Genomic DNA, 26,629 nt, shown 5'->3' on the forward strand with positions numbered 1-26,629 from the left:
TGGGAAACATTTTTTCTTTTCTTTTTTTCTTTTCTTTTCCTTATTTTTGCCAGTCCTGGAGGCTTAAACTCAGAGCCTGGGAACTGTCTCTGAGCTTGTTTTTTTTTTTCTTGCTCAAGGCTAGCACTCTACCACTTGAGCCACAGTGCCACTTGCAGCTTTTTCTGTTTATGTGGTACTGAAAAATGGAACCCAAGGCTTCATATGCAAGCTGGACAAGCACTCTACCACTAAGCCATATTCCCAACCCTAGGAAACATTTTCTAAGGTACTCTCAAGAAAAGTATAAGGGGCTGGGAAGGTGGCTCAGTGGTAGAGTGCTTGCCTTGCATACATGAGGCCCTGGGTTCCATTCCTCAGCACTACACAAGCAGAAAAAGCTGGAAGTGGCGCTGTGGCTCAAGTGATAGAGTGCTAGCCTTAAGGTGAAGAGCTCAAGGACAGTGCCCAGGCCCAGAGTTCAGGCACCACAACAACAAAAAAAAGGAAAAAAAAAGAAGACAACTAGGCTTTTCATCACAGTGTATGTAACTTGAAACACTCAATATGATTTTATATAGTAGTTAGCCATCTATTTCCAATAGGATGTCTGCCAGTTTCACTGTCACTTTTATTGCCTGAGCTCATATTACACCAAAGCAAAGTAAAATAATGTTTGAGAAAGTACTAATTTTCTTTTTGTCTTTTTTCTGTTTGGTACTGGGGACTGAAACCAGGATACTACACTTGCTGGGCAAGTGTTTTGCCACTCTCCTACATCCTAGCCCATAATCTTACAGACAGAAGATTTGAAGAGTTATAGCACTGATTTCTAATTCTATTTTAAGGAAAACCTGTCATATTTCTATTCTCCATCTGTCAAATAATCATCAAACATAACCTATATTGCCACTTGCCAGGACACTATAGGGAATGCCTCTGTTGAGAAACATAGAAAAAGTTTTGTTTCCATAAAATAAAGGACCTCAAGTACCTCAGATAAAATTTAATTAAGTGGACTTCTTTGGAAGATGAGCTTATGTCTGAGTAACTTTAAATACTTGTGTTTTGAAGCCTAATCCTCGCCCCACCCCCACCTCTTCTCTTTCTCTCTCTAGAAAATTTACCTTTATCCTTATCCAACGGATCCTGGGAAAGAATAGTGCGCAGTACCGGGTTTTTCCACACCCCAGTCTCTTGAGCTAGAGTAGCTAAAAATTGCAATTCACAGCTGCCATTCTCCATCAGTTTTTCATGAGCTACCTATAAATATTAAATAAACATCCAAAGAATTACAACAGATTTTAAAACAAGATTAACAGATTTTAAATATAACTATACACTTTTGAAAAACAGAATTTTATCTTAAAATTTTTATATCACAATATCAACTGCTGAATTCCTGCATTGACATTTAAAATTGAATTTCAAAAATAATAATCAATCAATTGCTCTAAAATGAGAGCAAAATTATATGGGAATACTTACAGCTGCATGTTATAGTCAAACAAAATGATGCTTCTCAGAGTCCAAAAAGATAAAATCTTGCCGTTAAAAAGTTCAAATGTTGAGGGGCTGGGAAGGTGGCTCAGTGGTAGAGTGCTTGCCTTGCAAGCCTGAGGCCCTGGGTTCGATTCCCTAGCACCACATAAGCAAAAAGAAAAAAAGCTGAAGTGGCGCTGTGGCTCAAGTGGTAGAGCGCTAGCCTTGAGCTGAAGAGCTGAGGGACAGCACCCAGGCCCAGAGTTCAGGCCCCATGACCGGACCTCCCAAAAAAAAAAAGGTCAAATGTTGGGTGGGAAGGTGGCTCAGTGGTAGAGCATTTGCCTTGCATGCCTGAGGCCCTGGGTTCGATTCCTCAGCACCACATAAGCAAAAAGAAAAAAGCCAGAAGTGGCGCTGTGGCTCAAGTGGTAGAGCGCTTAGCCTTGAGCTGAAGAGGTGAGGGACAGCGCCCAGGCCCAGAGTTCAGGCCCCACCATTGAACCCCCCCTCCCCCACAAAAAAAGTTCAAATGTTGGGCTAGAAAGGTGGCTCAGTGGTAGAGCGGTTGCCTTGAATGCATGAGGCCCTGGGTTCAATTCCTTAGCACCACATAAGCAAAAAGAAAAAAGCCGGAAGTGGCGCTGTGGCTCAAGTGGTAGAGTGCTAGCCTTGAGCTGAAGGGCTGAGGAACAGCACCTAGGCCCAGAGTTCAGGCCCCACAACCGGACCCAAAAAAAAAACCAAAATGTTTTAAGACATTTTCTTTGAGCAGCAGCTGAATGAACACACAAGGATTTAAGCAACAACCTGTGCTGGGGATGCACTTAGTGTTAAGGTGCTTACCGAATACCTCCCCAGTACCTCTCCTTCCACTCCTGCAATAGTCTTCTTATTAACCTACATGAAAACGGATCAACCAGTGCTTTTTATCTCAAAAGAGAAAGCGTGAAAGTTTATCAAATGTTAGGAAACAAACTCAGAAGTGTAAGTTGTTCAGTATTCTTTGTGAATAAAAATGATTTAACTTGAAAAAATATTTAATTTGGTGTTATGATCTATCTGAATGCTAAACAAAGAAAATTCTAAAATATTTACCTGAAAATAAAACACTTGCTGGGGGAGAAAAATAACTTCTAAGAAACAAGTTACTACTATGCTAATGTAGAAAATTTATGATCAAGAATTTGATGTGAAGGGACAAACGGCTGGTAAAAAACATATATTTCAAAAATATTTAGGCATCTTCTATGTGTAAGAGAGTGTGAAACCTTTTGGTATTCAATAAGACGGGAGACTTCCCTTGCAAGGGTTGAGCATTGAGTATAGACTTTAATGTTTAATATTAACATAGAAAAATTCCTTTCCTTGCCTAGCTATACCTTGCTTTACATGCTTATTTAAGGCTAACCCTCTTTAAAATATTGGTTGCAGGGAAATATGAGGCCAATTTTAAGAATGCTTGAGAGTGGGGGGAGAAAGAGAGAGCAGGGAAAGGGAGGGGAGAGGAAAAGAGAAGGAGAAAGAAGTCAAGTGGTAGGGAGGGAAGGGAGGGGAGGGAAAGGAAAGAGGAACATATTATTAAAAATTAATGAAAATTCACTTGAAGCAGTAATACAGTCAGCATAATCTAGTGCTTGAATTTTTGAAAATGCTCTAAAAGCAGCCACACAATAAATTCTGTATTACTGTCCACAAGTAGAAAAATAGCATTAAATAAGCAAGAAAAGCAGTCACTTTCAGATACAGAAAGAAAAGCTTGGGCTTTGAATCTTGGCTCAAATAACTGTCCTGTGATATTAGTTTTATTGAATTTGAACGTGTGTGTGTGTGTGTGTGTGTGTGTGTGTGTGTGTGTGTGTGTGTGTGTGTGTGTGTGTGTGTGTGTGTGTGTGTGTAATTTTGTGAGGGGGGCCTAGTTCTGGGGCTTAAACTCTGGGCCTGGGTGTTGTCTCTGAGCTCCTTTGGATCAAGGCTAGCACTCTACTACTTGAGCCTCAGCACCACTTCCAGCTTTTTCTGTGGTTAATTGCAGATAAGAGACTCACAGACTTTTCTGCGTAGGCTGGCTTCCAACCATGATCCTCAGATCTCAGCCTCCTGAATAACTAGGTGGCTGGCTCAGATAAATATTTTAAGAGTTCTTGACTAAGTTTCCTCATCTTCCAAATTGGAGAAATGCATCTCCCATAACTAACTTTATCATAAGAATTAAGTGAAAAATTGAATTCTTACAAAGTGTATCACAAATCATTAGCAATTACACTGTCTCTAAATATAAATGAAAGTATTTTGTCTTCTCTTATAGCTCTGGTAAATCCTTGATTATTTTGTCTTAAAGAATTGTGCAAGCCCGGCACCGGTGGCTCAAGCCTATAATCCTAGCTACTCAGAAGGCTGAGATCTGAGGATGGTGGTTCAAAGCCAGCCCCGCCAGGAAAGTCCGTGAGACTCTTATCTCCAATAAAACCACAGAAAACTGGAAGTGGCACTGTGGCTCAAGCGGTAGAGCGCTTGCCTTGAGCTGAAGAGTGCAGGGACAGCGCCCAAGCCCAGAGTTCAAGCCCCACGACCAACAAAAAAAAAAGGAATTGTGTAATATTTAAGCCACCTATCCAAATGTGCATGCCAAATTAGCAAACATTTATGTATTATATGCAAAGTAGCAATTGATATTTGTCATTCCTTCAATGTGTTCAAGTTTAGTCTTTTTTTTCTTTAAGTGCCAGTCCTGGGGACTGAACTAAGGGCCTTGGCCATTGTTCCTGAGCTTTTTTTTCCCCTCAAGGCTAGTGTTCTACCACTTGAACCACAGCTCCATTTCCAACTTTTTGGTGGCTTGTTGGACATAAAAGAGTCCCATGAGGGCTGGGAATGTGGCTTAGTGGTAGAGTGCTTGTCTAGCATGCATGAAGCAGGGTTCGATTCCTCAGTGCCACCATAAACAGAAAAATCTGAAAGTGGCACTGTGGTAGAGAACTAATTAGCCTTGAGCAAAAGAAGCCGAGGGACAGTGCTCAGGCCCTGAGTTCAAGCCCTAGGACTGGGGGGGTGGGGGGAGGAAGGGGTAAGAAGAAGAGTCCCATGAACATTCTTGCCAAAGCTGGCTTCAAGCCACAATCCTTAGATCTCAGCTTCTTCAGTAACTAAAATTACAGGCACCTGGCTTAGCCAATTTTTTTAAAATACCCAAAACTGGTAAGATATACCCATATTAAATCTAAGAAAGGTGGGGGAGGATGACAGAAAGGGTGACACTGACCAAGATGTAGTCATAACCTGACTTCTGGAATTGAAACCCCTTTGTACAACTATTTAATAAAAATATTTTTTTAAAATCTAATAGGTAAACATCCTCACCTGTACCAGCGTCTGAAACTGTTGCCACTGTTTATCTGATAACTCAACAGGCAGACACAATAAAAGTTCAACACAGCTTCTAAAAACAAAAGTTGGTAAGGATACAATTATTAAAATTCATAATAAAATAAATCCAATAATTCTAATATCAGTAGATTCCCAATAAATCTATTTTAAGTTAAATTATGAAAAGGCCTGAAATATAATGCTTAAAAAAAAAGGCTAAATGTTTTCTGAATTTACTTTTTAAAGGTTTACTCACAATGCCAAGCGTTCCAGAACCAATGCTACATTTTCACATTCAGAGGTAAGATAAGGTCGAGCTTTAACATAACTTTGGATAGCCACTGTGTATACCTCCAATAAAGGTAAGGGATCTTCTGAAGTTTTCCATTTCTCTGCATATTCAAGGAGTGTCTGTTTTGGAAGAAATAATAAACTTATTCAAAATGTGAATCAAAATATACTGACTAATCAACTTTTTCTTCCTGTACAAAAATGTTATTTTTGCTTTGTTCTTTTGTTCTGTTTGGGTTTTTGTTTGTTTGTTTTTGTTTTTTGCTGGTCTTGGGGCTTGAACTCAACTCAGGCCCCAGGTGCTCTCCCTGAGCCTATTTGTGTTCAAGGCTAACGCTCTATCACTTGAGCCAGAGTGCCACTTCTGGCTTTTCCTGAGAAGTTTGTTGGAGGTAAGTTTCACAGACTTTCCTGCTTGGGCTGGCTTTCAACTATAATCTTCAGATTTCAACCTCCTGCGTAGCTAGGATTAGGTGTAAGCCACCAAGCACCTGGTGCTTTGGTTGTTTTTTCAAGGTAGGTTCTCTCATGATTATGTTTGGGCCCAACCTCCAACCATGATCCTCCTACTTAATAGCCTTCCCACTTAGCACTGAGATCACTGGCTCAGACCATTATGCCTGGCTTATTGATCGAGATGAGGGTTTCACTAACATTTTGTCCTGAATAGCCTCAAATCACGATCCTTCCAATTCCACCTCTGAGGTAGCTGGGATTATAGTAATAAGCCACTGAACCCAACAAGGCTGGATTGACTGACTGATTGATGACACTAGGAAGTCAACCCTGGGTCTTCCACTTGCTAGGCAGGTACTTTACCACTCAAATCCTTCCTCTAGCCCCCTCTTGCACTTTATTTTTTCAGGCACGGGGCTTAAACTCAGGGCCTGGGCGCTATCCCTGAGCTCTTTTCACTAAAAGCTAGTGCTCTACCACTTTAAGCCACTTCTCCACTTCTGGTTTTCTAGTGGCTAATTGGAGAGATAAGAGTTTCACAGACTCTCCTGCCCAGGCTGGCCTTAAACTGTGATCCTCATATCTCAGCCTCCTGAGTATCTAGAATTACAGGTGTGAGCTACTAGCGCCTGGCTGCACTTTATTTTTGAGGTAGGGTCTCACTCTATGCCCAAGCCAGCCTGGGCTGTAATCTTCTGTGTGTTTCCAAAGTCACTCGAGATAATAGCACAAGTATTGTAGTGGGATAACAAGTATGAACCACTTCACCCAGCCATTGGTTGAGATGGAAATCCCACTAACTTCTATGCCCAGGATGACCTCAAATGATGATCCCAATTTCTGCTTCTCAAGTAGCTAAAATTATAGAGAAGCTAGCTTTAAATAGCACAAGTATTACCTGTTTTCTTCTCTAGTCATAAATGCACGCTCTTTCCAAATAATTACTAAGGTTTCAAAGTTATTTTAAAAAGAAGACACCTGGTAAAGCAATAGTTGACCAAATATACAGAGAGAAATACTTAAATTATGTTTGCTATTGTTTATAGAGCAGAAAATGTGAAATGAATCACATCTGACCAGCAAACACATGTACTTTCTCAGTTCATAAAAGAAAATAAATAATATATAACAAAGTTTTCTTTTTGGGTGGTAGTTGGGTTTGAACTCAGGGCCTCACACTTGCTACTCAGGTGCTCTGTTTCTAAGCCATACATCTATCCCTCTCCCCAACAGCTTTTGTATCAGTTATCTTGAAATAGGATTTCTTTCCCTTTTTGCCTAGGCCTGTGCCTGCCCTGCCAATCCTATCTTATACTTCCATCTGTAGCTGGCATGACAAGTGCACACTACCTTGTCCAGCTTCTTCTATTGAGATGAAAGTCTCACATTTTGCGCAGGCTGGCCTAAAATCATGATACCCCCAATATGAGCCTTGAATAGCTAGGAATACATATAAACTATTGGGCCCAGCCATAACAAATTATTTAACACTAAAAATATCTTACTCTGTCTAGTAATCTCCAAATAACAGTAAGTAATCGGAATAAGAAAGAATTGAAAAATCTGGTAAATTAAAGGGCAACATAATAACTCACTTTTTAAATAGCCATACAACTCACAGACTCTCACTCAACACCCACCTTTTCTTTTTCTTTCACTTTAAGTAGTGAAGGAAAACACTGGCCTCTGGGATAACTAGAGAAATGACAAAATAACTACAATGTTGAGTGGGGTGGCAGGGGTATTTCACTAGATGTAAGTAAAAACCAACTCCAACAATAAGAACACCAAAAAGGGCTAGGAATGTAGCTTAGTGGTACAGTGCTTGCCTAGCATTTATGAAGCCCTGGGTTCCTCAGTATAACACAGAAAAAGCTGAAAGTGGCACTGTAGCTCAAGTGGTAGAGTACTAGTCTTGAGCAAAAGAAGCTCAGGGATAGCACCCAGGCCCCGAGTTCAAGCCCCAGAACTGGCAAAAAAAAAAAAAAAAAAAAATATATATATATATATATATATTTCAGGCAAAGTGGAAACAAATCTTTCTCATTTATCCATGAAAAAAATTCAAATATTTCCCAGATGATTCCTGAAATCAACTTGCTTTTCAGATCTTAACATTGACCTCACTTCATAGTCCCATTATATTTATAATTGTTATGGTACAGAATACAATCTGTGAGGATAAAAAGAATCAGAGGTAAGTTCTCTAGTCCTAACCAAGTGGAAATACTCAGAAATCCAGAGGTAAAACTATTTCTGAACTTTCAACGAAGGGTAGAGGTAGTAGTACTAAGAAGGAAAATTGGAATTTCTATATAAATGTATTCAATGTATTCTCTAATGAGTTAGAGGATGAATGGCACTGTAGTGCCATGGAAAATGAGTTGAGGCTGACTTCCGCAAGATTCAGAACTAACTGTAAATAGAGAAATTAAATAATTTTTTCCTGCCAAGTCATATCACTATTGTATACATTATCCTAAAGTGGACTCACTCTTGCACAATTCTCACTTTTTAAAAATACCTACAATAAAGAATAATTTTACATTTCTCATGATCTGAAATGGTTATACTTTCCGATCTTTTAACCAGTAACATTACATCATTTCAATGACAATGACAAATATGTGGAAAATGAAAAAATTATCTTGCATGTTGACTTTGATTATCATGGTTATAAAATTAAGTGAATCAAACTCTTCATTGAGCTAATATTAAATAAAAAGACTATATAAGAAAACATAGATGTCAAAGATGCATCTATTTGGTGAAAGGGAAAGTAAATTTCACTATCAGTCTTTCAAGTTTGTGCCATGTGCATAAAGGTGTGGTACAAGAAAAAAATGTGTTTTTTTTTTTCAAAATTCAGTTTCTGGCACAGACCTAAAATCCTTGAAATAAACTAAATGTGATCAGTGTACTACATGTTACTAAGATAATTTCTGACCGGGGCACCTACATAACTTCAGGGTGGGATGTTATTGGCAGAAAGATCAAATCATGACTAGGCTGAGACTTTCAGCCCTAGCCTCTGGAAGAAGGAGCTAAGGGATTGAGTTCAGTCTCTAATAATGAACATTAATGAATTATATCTATGTAATAAAAACTGTATATAAACTCCAGAAGTACAGAGAACCTGGGGTCCTAGTACTCTCAATTTGACAAAGAGAGGTTGCTTTGTGAAAGTGAGCCCTTAAGCCTGCAAAGTCCCACTAACAGCAAAAAATGAGTGTCAGAATTGAACAGAACTGTGGAACGCTGGTTTGCGATTGATGAGTTAGAGAAAGTCTGTGAAAACACTATGAAAAACAAAACTCAACAGAATATAAAACTGAATTAGCTGAATGCAGTGGCATGTACCATGGTTTAAAATCCTAGCTATGAGGTGGCTGACCCCAGAGGATCTCATGAGCTGGGAGTTCAAGACTGGCCAGTTCAACATTGTAAGACTGAACTTCAAAAAAGTTAAATTAGGGCTGAGATGTAGCTCAGTGGCAAAGCGCTTGCCTAGCAAGTGCAACGTCCTGGGTTCGATCCCCAGTACCAAAAAAGAAAAGACAAAAAAAAAAAAAGTTAAATTAGTTGGGTGTCTGTGGCTCACACCTGTAATCCTAGCTACTCAGGAGGCTGAGATCTGAGGATCATGGTTCAAAGCCAGACCAAGCGGGAAAATCCTGAGACTCTTATCTCCAATAAACCATCACAAAACCAGAAGTAGTGCTGTGGCTCAAGTGGTAGAGGACTACCACTGGGACAGTGCCCAGGCCCAGAGTTCAAGCCCCATGACTGACAAAAAAATTAATTAATTAAAAAACATAAAAGGATTATTTCAGGGGCTGAGGGTGTGGTGGAAAAGTGTTTACTCAGCATGTAAGAGGTCCTAGGCCCAATGATATGTGTGTGTGTGTGTGTGTGTGTGTGTGTGTATGAGAGAGAGAGAGAGAGAGAGAAGAGAGAGAGAGGAGAGAGAGAAATTAAAAAGCAGATAAAGCTGGGAGCAGGTATTTCATGCCATCCTAGCTACTCAGGAAGATGTTCTGAGGACTGAGGACTGAGGTTCAAATCCAGCCTGGGCAGGGCAGGGATGTCCATGAGACTCTTATCACCAATTAACCATCAGAAAACCAAAAGTGGTGGTGTGGCTCAAAGTGGTAGAGCAGAAAAAGCTCAGGGACAGTATCAGGCCCTGAGTTCAAGCCCTACAACCAAGGAGGGTGGGAGGCGGGGAGAGAACAGGTAATGAACTGATGATGGTTGATTTTAAAGCTAATATGAATCAATTCTCCAAAGCTGAAGAATCAATCCAGAGACCCAGGGCCTTTTTTCTCAAAAGTGCAAAGCCAGGTAGAAGAAAGAAAAAAAATATGAAATAAAATCTGAATTTTATTTACAAAGGAGGACCCAAAGCCTTACATTTTTCCTATTAATATTTTATTCCCATACCCTTTCAAAGAAATAAATTTCTCTACCTCTCTGTATATTTACACACACACACAGAGAGAGAGAGAGATGAAAGTCATGGTTTAAAGTATTATTTAAAGAGGGGATGTAGGGGGGGAGATAGTAAGGGGAAACAAAAGAGGAGGCAACAATACTTGATAAGAAATGTACTTATTACCTTGCTCATGTATTGTAACAATTAAAAAAATACAAGTGTAAAAAAAAAAAGAGGGGATGTGGGAGAAATGGTAGAGAGGACAGAAGAACAGACCCTCAAGTGACCCTATCATGTATATTAATTAGGGGACAAACCTGGAATGGGCAAAAGAAAAACAAGCATAAGGTAGGTTATAGTGGGTTGATCCATCCCTAATAATAGTTTCTCCACATTTTTTTCTTACAATTCCCCTGAATCATTCCCTATCCCAAATAAAATTTGATATTAAAGATAAACCAAATATAGATGTATGGTCCACAAACAATTGAACTAAGTTTTTTTCTCTCTAAAAGCCAGGTTTTACCACACTGGGAAGAAAAATGCACGCTTTTAATAGTTGAGCTTGTAAGATGCCTTCTCACAACTTAAATCAGTAGAGACTAAAGGATTCTCTGGTGGAAAAGATAGTACAGATTGACTTTCAGTAGCTTCCTTCATTTCCCTCAAGGATTATCAGAAGAGAAAACAAAACAGAAATGAAGCCACAGAGGTGTTTAATTTAATGAACACAAGGATTAAGTTACTTATTGTCCTATGTAAATGTAAGACTAGTGGAGTGTAGGATACGTTTAGTGTTATACTCATGTTCCAACTTACATCTAGGATTCTCCAGACTGTAGGTTAGGTTCATCTGGAGTGCAGGTTCTCAAATATTTTGGTCTCATGACTCTATACTTCCTAAGAATGCCACCACAAATAGACATTCTTAATTAAAGCTGTATTTTCTTTTTCATTTTTTTGTGCCATTCATTCCTGGAGCTTGAACTCAGGGTCTGGGCTCTATCCCTGAGCTACTTTTTGTTCAAGGCTAGTGCTCTACTACTTGAGCCACAGGTCCACTGGAGATAGGAATCTCATGGATTTTTCTGCCTGAGCTGGCTACAAACTGTGATCCTCAGATCTCAACCTCCTGAATTGCTAGGGTTATAGGTGTGAGCCACCAGCATGCCCACCAAAAGCTGTATCTTCTAAGACACAATTAGTGAGAATTATGACACTGCTTTACATTTCTCTTTGCATTTCTCAAATCTCTATAATCACTTAACAGAAAATAAGTATTTTCTTCAAAATTCTATTCTATACCAATTAAAGAAGGCAAATAATATCTTATAGCTTTGACCTTTACTCCAAACCTCTGGCTCATGCATAAATTATTTACATTCATTTTGTTGGGTGTGAGGGCACATGGCTGTAATCCTGGCATGTAGGGGGCTGAGGCAGGAGGGTGATGAGCTCATGAACTAAGTGAGACTGGGTTGGAGACATAGCTCCAGGGTAGAGCACTTGCAACTCTGGGTATAATATCCAGTGTTATAAAAACAGAAATCATTTTCTAGTTTTCTGTAAGATTAATACAATGGACACATACATTTGATACCGTGCATTTTCCAGACTTCATTAAAACTACAGTAATTCAATACAGTCAAAAGAAACAGGAAAACAGGATTGCAGGGAAGAGAAATAAAAGATTTTAAATTGGAAAGCAGGGAGATAATGGTACTCAGGGGTAAAAAGTGTGCTTGGTATATGTAAGTCCCTGATTTCAATCCTCCAGAGTCCCTTAGAATAACAAGAAAGAAACAAACAAAAAGGCCCCCAACCTGAAAAGTAATATGATTACCACTCTATGAACACTAACTCCTAAGTAGGTTGTATTTTTAAAGAAGGTGGGCAACTCTTCAAAAATACCAGAGGATTCAAGAATTAGGAGCACTAGGTCCCTCTAAAATGAGGGAGAAGATGGGGACAAAATGAGAGGATCAGGTCAGGCACCAACGGTTCGTGACAATAATCCTGGCTGCTCAGGAGGCTGAGATCTGAGGATCACAGTTCAAAGCCAGCCAGAGCAGGAACCTCCATGAGACCCTAATCTCCAATTATTTATCGAAAAAGCCAGAAGTGCAGTGGTACTCACTAGACACTATGCTGAAAATGAACTAAACAACTTGTGGGTGGGGATGGGAGGGAAAAACTGGGAGAGAGCAAGGCAAGGGATGACACTGTCCAAAAAGAAATGTATACTTTACCTGACTTAGGTTAACTGTAACCTCATTGTACATGACCTTTACAATAACAATAAAAAGTTAAATTAACGAAGAAAGCCAGAAGTGGAGCTGTGGCTCAAGTGGTTGAACACTAGCCTTGAGTAAAAGAAAACCTTTAGAGGCTGGGAATGTGGCTTAGTGGTAGAGTGCTTGCCTAGCATGTATGAAGCCCTGGGTTCAATTCCTAAGTACCAAATAAACAGAAAAGGCCGAAAGTGGTGCTGTGGCTAAAATGGTAGAGTGCTAGTCTTGAGCAAAAGCTCAGGGACAGTGCCCAGGCCCTGAGTTCAAGTCTCAGGGCTGGAAAAAAAAAGAGAAAGAAAGAAAAACAAGAAAAGCTTTAGGGACAGAACCCATGCCAAGTTTAAGCCCCAGACTAACAGGAGAGAGGAGAGAGAAGAGAGGAAAGGAAAGAGAAGAGGAGAGGAGAGGAGAGAGGAGAGTAGACAGGAGAGGGGAGGGGGAGAAAAAAGTGGGGGCATTAAGTAAACTTTATATCTCAACTAGGTCCCTCCCTCAAGCTCTTTGCTCCAATGTTTTAGTTGAATGCTTTTTGGAAAACTCAAAGAGGGAAAAACCCTGTGAGATTCTGATACCCATAAAACCTGCTAGACTCTCTTAATATAGATTGTAATAAATGCAAAATATGGCCTTGGAGTTCTCACTCAGCAATTTTAGTGGCATACGTTTAAGTATGTATGTCAAGGGTAGTGAGACACGAAGAAACTTTCTAACAATGTGAGATGGAAATAAAAAGGGGATACTGGAGGGGAGAAAATAACTTCAGTGTGCAGAGATGATGCAGGGATAAGACAAAGACGTTAAGAAACTATTTCAGCCTGGCACTGGTAGCTCATGCCTGTACTCAGGAGACTGAGATCTGAGAATTAAAGTTTGAAGCCAGCTGGGGGAAGAAAGTCCATGAGATGAACCACCAAAAAAAAGAATAAAGTGGAGCTGTGGGTCAAATGATAGAGAGGTAGCCTTGAGGAAAAAAGCCCAGGGACAGCATCTAGGCCCTGAGCTCAAATGCTAGCTGTAGGGGGATAGAGGGGGACCTGGGGGGGGGGGGGGGAGGAGATTGAGTCCTCAGCACAATTACTGGAAGTGGGCTTATACCAAGGTACTTTCCCCCACCCCACCCCAAATATGCCAGAACTCAGCTGAATGCTAGGGGCTCATGCCTGTATTCTTAGCTACTCAGGGGACTGAAATCTGAGGATTGTGGTTTGAAGCCAGCCTGGTCAGGAAAGTCTACAAGACTCTTATCTCCAATTAATAACACACACACACACACACACACACACACACACACACATACACACACACACACACACACATGGAGCTATGGCTCAAGTGGTAGAAGTCTACAAGACTCTTATCTCCAATTAACACACACACACACACACACGTGGAGAGCTATGGCTCAAGTGGTAGAAGTCTACAAGACTCTTATCTCCAATTAACACACACACACACACACACACACACACACACACACACACACGTGGAGCTATGGCTCAAGTGGTAGAAGTCTACAAGACTCTTATCTCCAATTAATAACACACACACACACACACACACACACACACACACACATGTGGAGCTATGGCTCAAGTGGTAGAAGTCTACAAGACTCTTATCTCCAATTAATAACACACACAGACACATACGTGGAGCTATGGCTCAAGTGGTAGAAGTCTACAAGACTCTTATCTCCAATTAACACACACACACACACACACACACACACACACACGTGGAGCTATGGCTCAAGTGGTAGAAGTCTACAAGACTCTTATCTCCAATTAATGACACACACACACACACACACACACACACACACACACACACACACACACACACACACACGTGGAGCTATGGCTCAAGTGGTAGACCACTAGCCTCAAGCTGAAAAGGCTCAAGGATAGTGCCCAGGCCCTAAGGTCAATTCCAGGACCATTTAAAAAAAAAAAAATTCAAGCAGAAATTAACAAGTAACTTTGATGGAAAGTGGGTAGCAGCCTTCTCAACATCAATACTGGAACAAAAGGAAAATCTAGCACTGTATTAAAAACTAAGGGGAAATTACATCTGTCTAACCATCATAAATATGAAGATAGAAACTCATTTTGAGAAATCCAAGTACTCAAAAAATTCACCCTCTAGGCACATTTTTTTCCCCCAGGAGGCTACTGAAGGAGGAATTTCACAAAAATAGTAAGCCAGGAAAAATGTGGAATACTACCCAGAAAAAAAGGAATACTATCCCAGGAAAAGGGAATCTAACATACAAGAAAGGTGGGATTCTAAGATCCCAGGAAAGTACCTCAGCAACGGTCTGAAGAACATCACATCAGATAGCTTTAGGAAAAATGTCTTCAAGGTTAAGGTGATAAGATTACCTAGGTGCTTGAATAGGCTGAGATTTGTGCTTGAATAAGCTGAGATTTATACCATAGAGGACGCATTTTAATTAAATTAGTGCTGGCAGTGGTACTCACTAGACACTATGCTGAAAATAAACTAGACAATTTGTGGGTAGGGATGGGAGGGAAAAACTTGGGAAAGAGTGAAAGAAGGGGTAAAACTGTTAAAAAAAAATTGCACTATGTCTGATTTAGAACTGTAACCCCTTGTACATTACCTTTACAGTAACAATAAAATATGCATTATTTTACATTATTAACATTACTTACATTATTTACATTATTAATGCATTATTAACAATAAAAATGCATTAATAAAAATAAATTAGTTTAAGCTAGGTGCTGGTGGCTTACACCTATAATCCTAGCAACTCAGGAGGCTGAGATCTGAGGAGCATGGTTCAAAGTCAGCCGGAGCAGAAAACTCTGTGAGAATCTTATCTCTAATTAACCATCAGAAAAGTAGAAGTGGAGCTGTGGCTCAAAGAGGTAGAGTGCTAGCCTTGAGCAAAAGAGTTCAGGGACAGCACCCAGGCCCTGAGTTCAAGCCCTATGACTGACAAATAATGCTAAATATAAAGAAAATTAAACTAAGGAATTATTCCTTAACTGTCTTTAAGACCATTCAAGTCTAGAGAAACTTGCACTCATTATTTTTTTTTTACAAATACAAATAAAACATTTACACAAACTGACTACAAACCAGGTCATAGACACAACAGAAAACAATATATATTTCAAATTCTTCAACACAGTGCAATAAAGTTAGACACTATTAACAAAAAGAATATCCTTAACAAAGACAAGCATCACTTGAAATTTTTAGATGTGCTCAGTCATAACAGGAGAAATCATAAACCAGAATATTCAGACCCAAACTTCAGGATAAACCCAAAATACCAAAATTTGTATGCTGCAGCTAAAATCATCTTAAGAGAGAAATATAAACATGTAAATGCTTTTACTGTTGTTTCTCCTGTAATTTTAAGACACACACATATATGTGTATGTGCACATAAGTTGTTCCAATACTAGATGAGACATGAATTCCCTGGTTGCTTATATGTTTGGGGGGAGAAGAGAATAAGAAATATTAGGTAAAAGCGAAAAACTAGCCAACTGAACAGAGCTATGTCAGAATATAAAAAATGTACATTCAATTTAAAATGTACTGACCACCTCAGTTCACCAAGTTTTATTAGCAATACTCTTCCGTGTCTGGTGTTACAATTTTCTGTCCAATTTCAGAAGTCTCCTTCTACAATTTCACAGTAACTCACAAACTGCATCCCTTCTATCAGTCACACACTTTCTATGTCTACTTCCACAAATTTCCCATCTTTTCCAAAATCTTTTTCAAGCTATCCTATTTCCTGCAGTGCTTATATATTCCATAGTCACTTAATGTTTCTTTTCAATGTCATTAGTGCAAACAATGCATACAAAAGAAGTCCATGAGAAGTCACTGGAGAAACTGCATTTGGATCCAAACTCAGTATTAACTGTAATTCTACTCAAATGTAAGGGTTAAAAAGTGTAATTTGAGCCAGGCACTAATAGATCAGACCTGTAATCCTAGCTACTCAAGAGGCTGAGATCTGAGCAAAACACCTGGGCAGAAAAGTATTATGAAAGTCTTATCTCCAGTTAAGCACCATTGCCCTGCAAAAAGAAAAGGGGAGAAAAGATGGAGAATACAAAGAAAGCCAGAAATGGAGCTGTGGCTCAAGTGGTAGAGAGTCAGCCATTGTGGTTTGAAGCCAACCATGCAGTAAAGTCTATGAGACCCTTATCTACAATAAACTAGCAAAAAAAAAAGCCGGGGGGGGGGGGCGGGGGGGGGGGGGGGAAGCCTTAAGAAAAAAGTTCAAGCACAGCGATAGTGGCTCACACTTGTAATCCTAGCTACTCGGGAGCCTGAGATCTGAGGATTGTGGTTCAAACCCAGGCCAGGCAGGAAAGTCCATGAGACTCTTACCTACAATTAACCAACAGAAAACCAGAAATGAGCTGTAGCTCAAGTGGTAGAATGCTAGCCTTGAACTGAAGAGCTCAGGTACAGTACCCAGGCTGAGTTCAAGCCCCATGACCGACAAAATAAATAAATAAATAAAATTTTTAAAAAAGCAAGCAAGCAAGCTGGGGAGAAGGGGGAGGGGCATGGTCACTGGTGGCCCATGCCTGTAATCCTAGCTATTCAGAAAGCTGAGATCTGAGGATCACGGTTTGAGGCCAGCCCAGGCAGGAAAGACCTAGACTCTTACCTCCAATAAGCTACTCAGAAAAAGCTGGAAGTGGCACTGTAGGTTAAGTGGTAGAATGCTAGCCTGAGCACAGAGAGGCTCAGGTGACAGCACCCAGGCTCTGAGTTCAAGCCCCAGACCTGACCAAAAAAAAATAGAAAGAAAAGAAAAGAAAGTTCAGGGTTAGCACCCAGGCCCAGAATTCAAGATGCCAGGACTGGCATTATGGAAAAAGAAAGTATAATTTGTCTTTTGTGTCTTTTCTCCTAACCCTGCAAACCTAGATTCTAAGCAGGCTGAGCAGGCTCTCTACCACCCAGTTATATCCCTAGACCACAAAAAGCATAATAAGCATTCATACTAAAAAAAAAAACATAAAGTACCTAAGAATAAATTTAACAAAATGTATTCTGAAGCTGGGCATCCATGCATCACCCTTGCAAACCTAGCTATTCAGGAGGCTGAGATCTGAGGATCACAGTTTGAAACCAGACTAGGTAGAGAAGTCCTGGAGATTCTTATCTCCAATGAACCACTACCAACAAAACAAAAGCTCTAAGTTGAGCTGTGGCTTAAGTGGTACAGTGCAAGCCGTGGGCAAAAAAGTTCAAGGACAGTGCCCAGACCCTATATAGTTTTATATTTTTTTAATTTTAATTTTTTTTGTAAAGGTGATGTACAGAGGAGTTACAAATACATAAGTAAGGTGATGAGTACATTTCTTTTTGAACAGTGTTACGCCCTTCCTCATTTTCTTCCACTCCCCCCAATTCCTTCCCCCCAAGTTATAAAGTTCATTTCCAACATAGTGTCTACTGAGTATCACTATTGAATTGGTTCCTTTGTCCCGCTGTTTCTGATTCCCCTTTCTTTTCCCCAGGTCAAATAAACTTATATACAAGAAAAAGGGTACAGAAATTTTTTTTTAAATGGTGACAAGGGAATAAATTAAAATTTAGAAAAGAAAAGAAAAAATAAATGACTGCAAACATCATTTAAAAAACTGCTATTGTTTCTAACATATTTATAAGATGATTTCTTTGTTGCTTTGTATGTCCCTCGCCCAGGGTATAACCCCTGTTTTCACTGTATTTGATGTTGGTATAATTTGTGGAGGGGAAGGGAAAAAACAAATTGTTTAAATAGGGATACAGGTGGACCCACTGCAACAATGAGATGTACAAGATGTTATGTAGAAAAAGGAACTTTACAACTTTGGCATGGGAAGGGGAGGGGCAGGGGGGGGGCAGGGGAGGGATGGTAAGGGGAAACAAAGGAGGAGGCAACAATGCTTGATAAGAAATGTACTCATTACCTTGCTCATGTAATTGTAACCCCTTTGTACAGTATTTTCACAATAAAAACAAAACAAAACCTTCTTGGGCTGGGAATGTGGCTCAGTTGTAGAGTGCTTGCCTTGCATGCATGAAGCCCTGGGTTCGATTCTTCACTATCACATAAACAGAAAAGGCTGGAAGTGGTGCTGTGGTTCAAGTGGTAGAGTGTTAGCCTTGAGCAAAAAGCAGCTCAGAGACAGTGCCCAGGCCCAGAGTTCAAGCCCCAGGACAGGGGGAAAAAAAAAAACAAAAACCAACCAACCAACCAACCAACCCACCCTTTCTTGTTTCTATTTCTTGGAGTTCATTTCAATAAGCATCATTTTATATGGTCATATGCACATAGCTATTGAGCCATTGTGAGTCTCTCCTAGATTATCCTCCTTTGTTCTCACTATGCGATTCTTAAAAGTGCTGTTTAATTAATCATTTAATTATTTCCAAATGTAAGTATTTGTCTTTTACTATCCACTGGATTAACTTGTAGATTTATAGACATATTCTAATTATTACAAATGATGGAAACCATGCAGCCTATGTTTCTTTGAGCCTGGCTTACTTCACTTAATATAATTTGTTCCAAGTCTTTCCATTTCCTTATGAATGGGGGAATGCTATTCTTTCTAATAGAAGCATAGAATTCCACTGTGTATGTATAGCACATTCTCTGGGTTTAAGCCCCACCACTGACCAAAACAACAACAACAAAAAGCCAGGCACCAGTGGCTCATGCCTGTAATCTTGGCTACTCAGGAGGCTAAGATATGAGGACCATAGTTCAAAGCCAGCCCGGGCAGGAAAGTCCATGAAAACTTTCACCACCAGAAAACCAGAAATGCATTGTGGTTCAAGTAACAGAGCACTAGCTTTGAGCTGAAGAGTACAGGGCCGGCGTCCACAAACAAAACAAAACAAAAAAACAAAGAAAAACCTAATCTTTGTAAAATAGTTATTGTCATCTCTAAGAATGAATGGTAGTCTAGTCTTGGTATCTCATGACTGTAACCTTACTCAGGAGGGCTGAAATCTGATTATTATGGCTAAAGGCCAGCCCATGAAGGAAAGCCTGTCAGACTTTCTCCATATAACCACCAAAAGTGGAGCAGTGGCTCAAGTGATAGAGTGCTTCAGCTTTGAGCAAACAAGCTCAGAACTCAATACCCAAGCTCTGAGTCAAGCCCCAGGACAAGGAGAAAAAGAAAGAAAAAAGAATAAACTGTAGACTATAGTCAAAATCTAATTAAATGGCTGATATTTTCTTTTATTCCTCCTCTATTAGTCACTTATCTTCTTTTTCTTTATTATTCCATCAAGTTTATTTTTGTTTTCCATACATCAGAGGCTCAAAGTTTTTGCCTGTGAATATTTTGCCTGTGAATACTGTTTAGTTTGCCACATTGACTTTCCCACGTTCCATTTCTCCCTATTTAACCCTCCTACTGGTTCCCATCCCCCAATAAAGGATAAGATCTTTAGATTCTAAGGGGGACTATTCCATTTTCCTACACTTATTCTCCTTTCTCCATTAGATCTCTGAGATGTTTCATCCCCCTTTCTGATGTCCTCATTTCAGCTCCCTTTATGGCTTTCTATCATGCCTCAAATTTCCAAAGTTATGGAGTATCATTAATTCCTTAGGATAAAAAAATACTAAATTTGTGTATACATGTATAGAAAAAAGTTCTGCTAAAACAAATTATTCTATTTAATGTCTCCTATTTAAAAAATCTTTAGAACTCACTCTTGGTAAATGCATTTATTTTTAATCTATTTAAAGAATCTTGGGAAACTAAGGTCCTCGCTCAAGTGGTAGAGCTTTATTTTTTCTTGTCTACCATGTGTGAGGCCCTGGGTTCAATCACTAGACACATACTTACATAACAAAAGAAAGCCATCCATATTACCAAAAGCAATCTTCAGATTGAATGCAGTATTTATCCAAATTCTACTAACATTGTTCGCAGAATAAGAAAAAAAATCCAAAAATTCACATGGAAGCATAGAAGAATTGCAAAAGCAATTCTAAGTCAACTAGATCACTGCTGGAAATACCACAAAAAGTACATTATAAAGCCAAAGTAACAAAAGCAAACAGCTTGGTACTAACACAAAAACAGCCTTAAAGACTAATAGAACAGTATAAAATACTCAGAAATATAACACAGCTACAGCCAGCATAATAATATTTGGCAAAGAAGCCAAAACCATCTATTAGAGAAAAGATAGTCTCTTCAACAAATGATGCTGGGATAACTGGTTATCCACTTGCAGGAGACTGAAATTGGACCTCTATCTTCCACACTGTATCAAAATCAAGTGCAAATGGACCAAAGAGTCCAAACTAAGACCTGAAACCTTAAATTTATTACAGGAAAATGTGGAGGAAACTCTAGAAGCTATCAGTAGTACAGGTGAACATTTTCTGAGTAGGACTCCAGGGTGAGAACTGATAAATGATACTGACTATATCAAATTAAAGAGTTTCTGCAGAGCAAAAGAAACAGTCTCTAGACCCTAGAGACAATTCACAGAATGGGAGATTATCTTTGCCAGCTATTCAACAGATAAAGGATTAATATCCAGAAATACAAAAAAACTAAAACATCAAGTGAAACAAGTCAATAAATGGGCAACTGAACAGTTCTCATAAGAAGAAATACGATTGGCTAGCAAATACGTAATGATCAACATCGTTAGCTATAAAAACTACATTAAGATCCATCTTCTCAGCCAGGTGCCGGTGGCTCACGCCTGTAATCCTATCTACTCAGGAGTCTGAAATCTAAGAATAGAGGTTTGAAAGCAGCCCAGGCAGGAAAGTCTATGGGACTTATCTCCAATTAACCATTAGAAAACTGGAAGTGGAGCTGTGGCTCAAAGTGATAGAACACTAGCCTTGAACAGAAAAGCTCAGGGAGAGCAACAAGGCCCTGAGTTCAAGCCCCAGACTGACCTCCCCCCCCCCCCAAAAAAAAAAGTCTCAATGAAATCTGTTAATCAATAGGGGGTGGGAAGAGGCAAGGAATGTGAAAACAGATGGCAGGTAGGGAGGTGTACTTTAGGCTAACAAGGAGTATAAAAATGATGAATATGGTCAAAGTTGATTTTATCTATAAAAACCAGAACTTAGCTGTTGAAAAAGCTGGAGAAAGTGATAGAAGGGATAAAATGGATTGACTGGAATATATTGTAAGCATCCGTGGAAATTTGATGCTAGTCCTGGGTCTTGAGCTCCAAGCTGGGTGCTATCCCTGAGCTTTTATGCTCAATGCTAGTGCTCTACTACTTGAGCCACAGCTTCACTTTTGGCTTTTTGGTGGGTAATTGGAGATGAGAGTCTTATGGACTTTCTTGCCCAGTTGGCTTCAAACCATGAGCCTCAGATCTTAGCCTCCTGACTTGCTAGGATGACAGGTATGAGCCACTAGCCCTTGACTTGCTTTTTATAACTTTTTAATATAAATGGGCCTCTACCAACCATAACTTCATTGGTCCCTGGTCTACCAAAACTCTACAGGCAGAATATGTATTTGAAGTCCAATTAGAAATTATATATATATATATGTGTATGTATATGTGTGTATATATATATGTATATGTGTAAATATGTGTATGTATGTGTGTGTATATATATATACATATCTATATACATACATATACATACACACATATATATATACCTTTGAGCCACAGCACCATTTCTGACTTTTTGGTAGTTAACTGGAGATAAGTCTTACAGACTTTCCTGCTATAGGCTGGCTTTGAACTGTGAGCCTCAGATCTCAGCCTCCTGAGTAGTTAGAGTTACAAGTGAGAGCAACTGACACTTGGTTTAAAACAAACTCTTTTTTTTTTTAAATTTTTTTAAACCAGGGCTGAGAACCGAATCTACGGCCTTGGCGCGCCAGGCGGGCGCCCTTCTGCTGGGCTAAACCCCCAGCCCCTAAAACAAACTCTTAAATATACTGTTTTCTTTATAGTGGTGAATAGCGGAATTCAAGAGGCAGTGGAAGATAAAGAAATAGGCAATAAATATATGTTGTACCTTTCCAAGAAATCTGGCAATGAAAATTAGAAAAGAAGAGTTAAAACTTTCTTCAGGATAGAAGTTTCAACAAATGTGAACAAAAGAAGACAAAGGGAAGGTGAGATCTGAAGATACTCAAATCAAGTAAAAAGAGGAGACATGCATGTTACCTAATCTAAAGACAAGAGTAATAGAAAGAAGATACAGGAAAGTAGAAAGGTTGGAGGTGATTAACAAGTAACAAGCAGAATAGCTCAATAGCTATGTACATGTGACCATATACGATGACGCTAAGCGACACAAGAGGTTTTTCTTTGTTGTTGTTTTTAATGTACTATGTGATTTTTTTTTTGTTTCCTTTGTATGTTCTTCCCCTATGGTATATTCCCTGTTGTCACTGTATTTGCTTCTGGTACCCTGGTATAGTACATGTTTATTTGAATTAGGAAAGGGAAGGGGAACAACAGAATGGTGAGACAAAAGACAAGGGAGAACCAACACAACAATGATATACACAAGACAATATGCTGAAAATGATCTGTACAACTTGGGGGGTGAGGGAGTGGGGGAAGGGAAAGGAGAAAAATGAGGGAAAGGCTAACAAGTCTGACAAGAAATGTACTTATTACCTTACTTATGTAACTGTAAGCCCTCTGTATATCACCTTGACAATAAAAAAAAAAGTATGGGGTTGGGAAGGTGGCTCAGTGGTAGTGTGCTTGCCTCGCATGCATAAGGCCCTGGGTTTGATTCCTTAGCACCACATAAACAAAAAAAGCCTGAAGTGGCACTGTGGCTCAAGTGGTAAGAGAGCTAGCCTTCAGCTGAAGAGCTGAGGGACAGTGCCTAGGCCAAGTTCAAGTCCCATAACCAACAACAACAAAAAAAGACCCACTTGGAAACTGAACACCATTTCTTCCAAAGAAAGACAATGAAACCTGGAGATAAAAAGATGAGGAGGGGCTGGGAATGTGGCTTAGTGGTAGAGTGCTGGCCTAGCATTCATGAAGCCCTGGGGTTCCATTCCTCAGTATCACATAAATGGAAAAAGCTGGAAGTGGTGCTGTGGCTCAAGTGGTAGAGTGCTAGTCTTAAGCAAAAGCTGCTCCAGGACAGTGCCCAGGACCTGAGTTCAAGCAAATAATTAAAAATTTAAAAAGTTTAAGAAAAAAGCATGAGGAAATGTATTAGCCTGCCTAAAGTCTTCAATAATAGCAGAGAGTATTTTTTGTGGAACTATTTATGCATAAATTTCACTATTGTCTAATATTTGCTATTCCACTGATAAAGCACCATGTCTATATTTACTCTATACATACCAGCAGTATCATGCTTTCAGACATAAAGCCTTAGATACCAAAAAGTAAACATTTAGTGTAGTTTATTGTGTAAGAAAATAGCACAAATATATCTTTAAAATATATGAAAATATATGAAAGTCTTGAGTAGGCTTTTCTAAGACAGTAAACATTTGTTATCTTTGGTAGAACACAGAAAAGGAGGTAGAAGGACAGAGAAACTTAAGGAGAATAAACACCTGTTTAGGAAAAGAATTATGCTTGAACTCCAGAATTTCTGCCAGCATTACTATAAAGTTTTAGATCAGTATTTGTTCACCTGAAGAGTTTAAGGTATTAGACAAGACTTTGATAGGGTGGTTTTTCTGTTTGATTCTATGAGAATGATCTTGCTATATTTCTCAGTCTAACCTGGAACTTAATTATGTAACTCAATCTAGCCATACACTCAAGATTCTCCTTGTCGGGGCTGGGAAGGTGGCTCAGTGGTAGAGCGCTTGCCTTGCATGCCTGAGGCCCTGGGTTCGATTCCTCAGCACCACATAAGCAAAAAGAAAAAAGCCAGAAGTGGTGCTGTGGCTCAAGTGGTAGAGCGCTAGCCTTGAGCTGAAGAGCTGAAGGACAGTGCCCAGGCCCAGAGTTCAGGCCCCACGACCGGACCCTCCCCCCCCCCCAGAAAAGATTCTCCTTGTCTTCTGCAAATGCAGGGATAACAAGTGTTTACCCCATATCTGTCTCTGCCTTCTGCTCTCTATCTTCTGCCGCTGTCCCTGTCATTCCTACTTGAAAAAGCACTATTCAGACAAGAAACTGACTATTTCACTATGATTAATGTTCTTTTATGAAGGGAAATCTCACATGAGCTCCTCATAACTGCATTAGTTGCTAATATTTACTCTAATTTCAGTATAATAAGCAAAGAGCTCAGTTGTGCTTTATAGTTGTTTGGGATATTTTGTTTATATGTGCTGGTCCTGGGGCTTGAGCTCAGGGCCTGGGTGCAGTCCCTGGGCTTTTTGTGCTTAAGGGTAGAGTTCTATCACTTGAGCCATAACTATACTTCCATCACTTCATCATTTCCATCACTTTCATCATAGCTCCACTTCTGGCCTTTTGGTGGTTAACTGGAATAAAGTCTCACACAGACTTTCCTGTCTTGTACTGGTTTTGAACAGAGATCCTTAGGTCTCAACCTCTGGAGTAGATTGGATTATAGGCATGAGCTACCAGAGCCCAGCAAGCTTTATAGCTTTAAAGTAGATGTAATTTTAACTTCAGGACTTACATGAGAAGAGAGGCAAAACAAAGCAAAACAGTCCTGACATCCTATCAGAAGTAATGAAGTTGGGATACAAACCATAGTTATCTATCTGTCTATCTATCTATCTATTTTTTTTTTTGGTCAGTTGTGGGTCTTGAACTATGGCCCTGGGCACTGTCCCTCAGCTCTTCAGATCAAGGCTAGCACTCTACCACTTAAGCCACAGTACCACTTCCGGTTTTCTGGTGGTTAACTAGAGATAAGAGTGTCTCAAGGACCTTACTGCCCAGGCTGGCTTTGAACCACGATCCTCAGAGCTCAGCCTCCTGAGTAGCTAGGATTACAGGTGTAAGCCACTGGCACCTAGCTCATAATTCATATTCTTAGTAACTATGTAATCCTATATTTCTTATTTCCAGCCACTCAATTCTACATTTAAGTGTTTGTTTTTGTCTTTTGGACAAAGGAAAGCTCTGAATTATAATGCCAGCAATCTTCTACTGGCATATCCATATTCATCAATAGAAACTTACCTCATGCTGGAAAAAGCACCCTTAATGGATTATTATTATTATAAAATCCAATTCTCTAAATTAAGTTTCAAAGAAGCTGCCACTGAGGTAGGAAGACAAAGACTTTAGGAAATTTTACAAACCAAAGTTAACAGCAAGTTCACATCAGTTAAGAAAAAAAGAAGCCCCAAGACTAGGACTAATAGGTGCTATTATTAGACTGAAAACTAATCACAAAATTCAGACCAGATTTAATATTAAGGTCAAGAACTATGGTAAAATAAAGAGGTCATTCCAAAAATTTTCAAAGTCATAGTGTTGGGATAGGTCATTTTTCCCTCTTTTAAAGACTGAGATTAGGGCTGGGAATGTGGCTTAGTGGTAGAGTGCTTGCCTACCATGCATGAAGCTCTAGGTTCAATTTCTCAGTACCACATAGACAGAAAAAGCCAGAAGTGGCGCTGTGGCTCAAGTGGTAGCCTTGAGCACAGAGAGGCTTGAGCACAGGGACAGAACCAGGGCTCTGAATTCAAGCCCCAGGACTGGCAAAAAAAAAGACTAAGATTAGAAAGCAGGAACAGAAATAGCTTTGCCAATCTAAGAGAAAAAGTGTACTTGGATTACAAAAGTGAGAGGGGTCAAGAAATAAAGTAATACTCGAGGGAAAATGTAAATATGTTTATAAAAGTGTCCAGAATTACAGTGGGGAATAAATGGTCTTCCCCACAGAGACTAGGTTTGACTATGCAACTTATGGTAGCCATTAATAATGTGAATGGCTTACATAGGAAAGCACCAGGGCAAATGGGACTTACACTCTTCCTGCTTGAAAGAAAGAAACTCTGGCTACCTAAATAAAGGACAAAGATAAGAGTGACAAATAGCCTAACTGAAGAATGACAAATAGCCCAACTGAGTGCGGTTGCCCAATTCCCCTAACAACACACATGTAAGGAAGATCATTCAGCCCACAATGTGCCAGTGTAACTGTAGATATGTGTACAGGTACAGTGTACCTGTAGTACTGAGGTTTGAACTCAGGGACTATGGCTTGCTTGGAGGCATGCACTCTACCATTTGAACCACACCTCTACCTTTATGCTTCTTTCTCTTTTGTTGGCCACAGGGCCTGAACTCAGGTCCTAGGTGCTGTCCCTGCTAGCTCAAGGCTAACACTCTACCACTTGAGCCATAGCATCACTTCTGGTTTTCTGGTGGTTAATTGGTAAGAGTCTTAGGGACTTTC

At 39.6% G+C, this 26,629-nt stretch overlaps 1 protein-coding gene across 1 annotated transcript in view; it reads right to left on the bottom strand.

The window, feature by feature from the left end:
- The window catches only part of Znf292 (zinc finger protein 292), a 71,968-nt gene that overhangs the window by 33,483 nt on the left and 11,856 nt on the right, over nucleotides 1-26,629 (bottom strand). Inside the window, exons 2-4 of the mRNA XM_042679509.1 lie at nucleotides 5,084-5,238; nucleotides 4,822-4,900; nucleotides 1,107-1,242 (exon numbers count right to left, since the gene is read on the bottom strand). Coding sequence (XP_042535443.1) covers nucleotides 1,107-1,242; nucleotides 4,822-4,900; nucleotides 5,084-5,238 — 370 coding nt within the window. The remainder of the gene's footprint in view (nucleotides 1-1,106; nucleotides 1,243-4,821; nucleotides 4,901-5,083; nucleotides 5,239-26,629) is intronic.

The sequence above is a fragment of the Dipodomys spectabilis genome, unplaced genomic scaffold, assembly GCF_019054845.1.
Source record: "Dipodomys spectabilis isolate Male_0828 unplaced genomic scaffold, ASM1905484v1 ptg000053l, whole genome shotgun sequence".
NCBI classification, from domain to species: Eukaryota; Metazoa; Chordata; class Mammalia; order Rodentia; family Heteromyidae; genus Dipodomys; species Dipodomys spectabilis.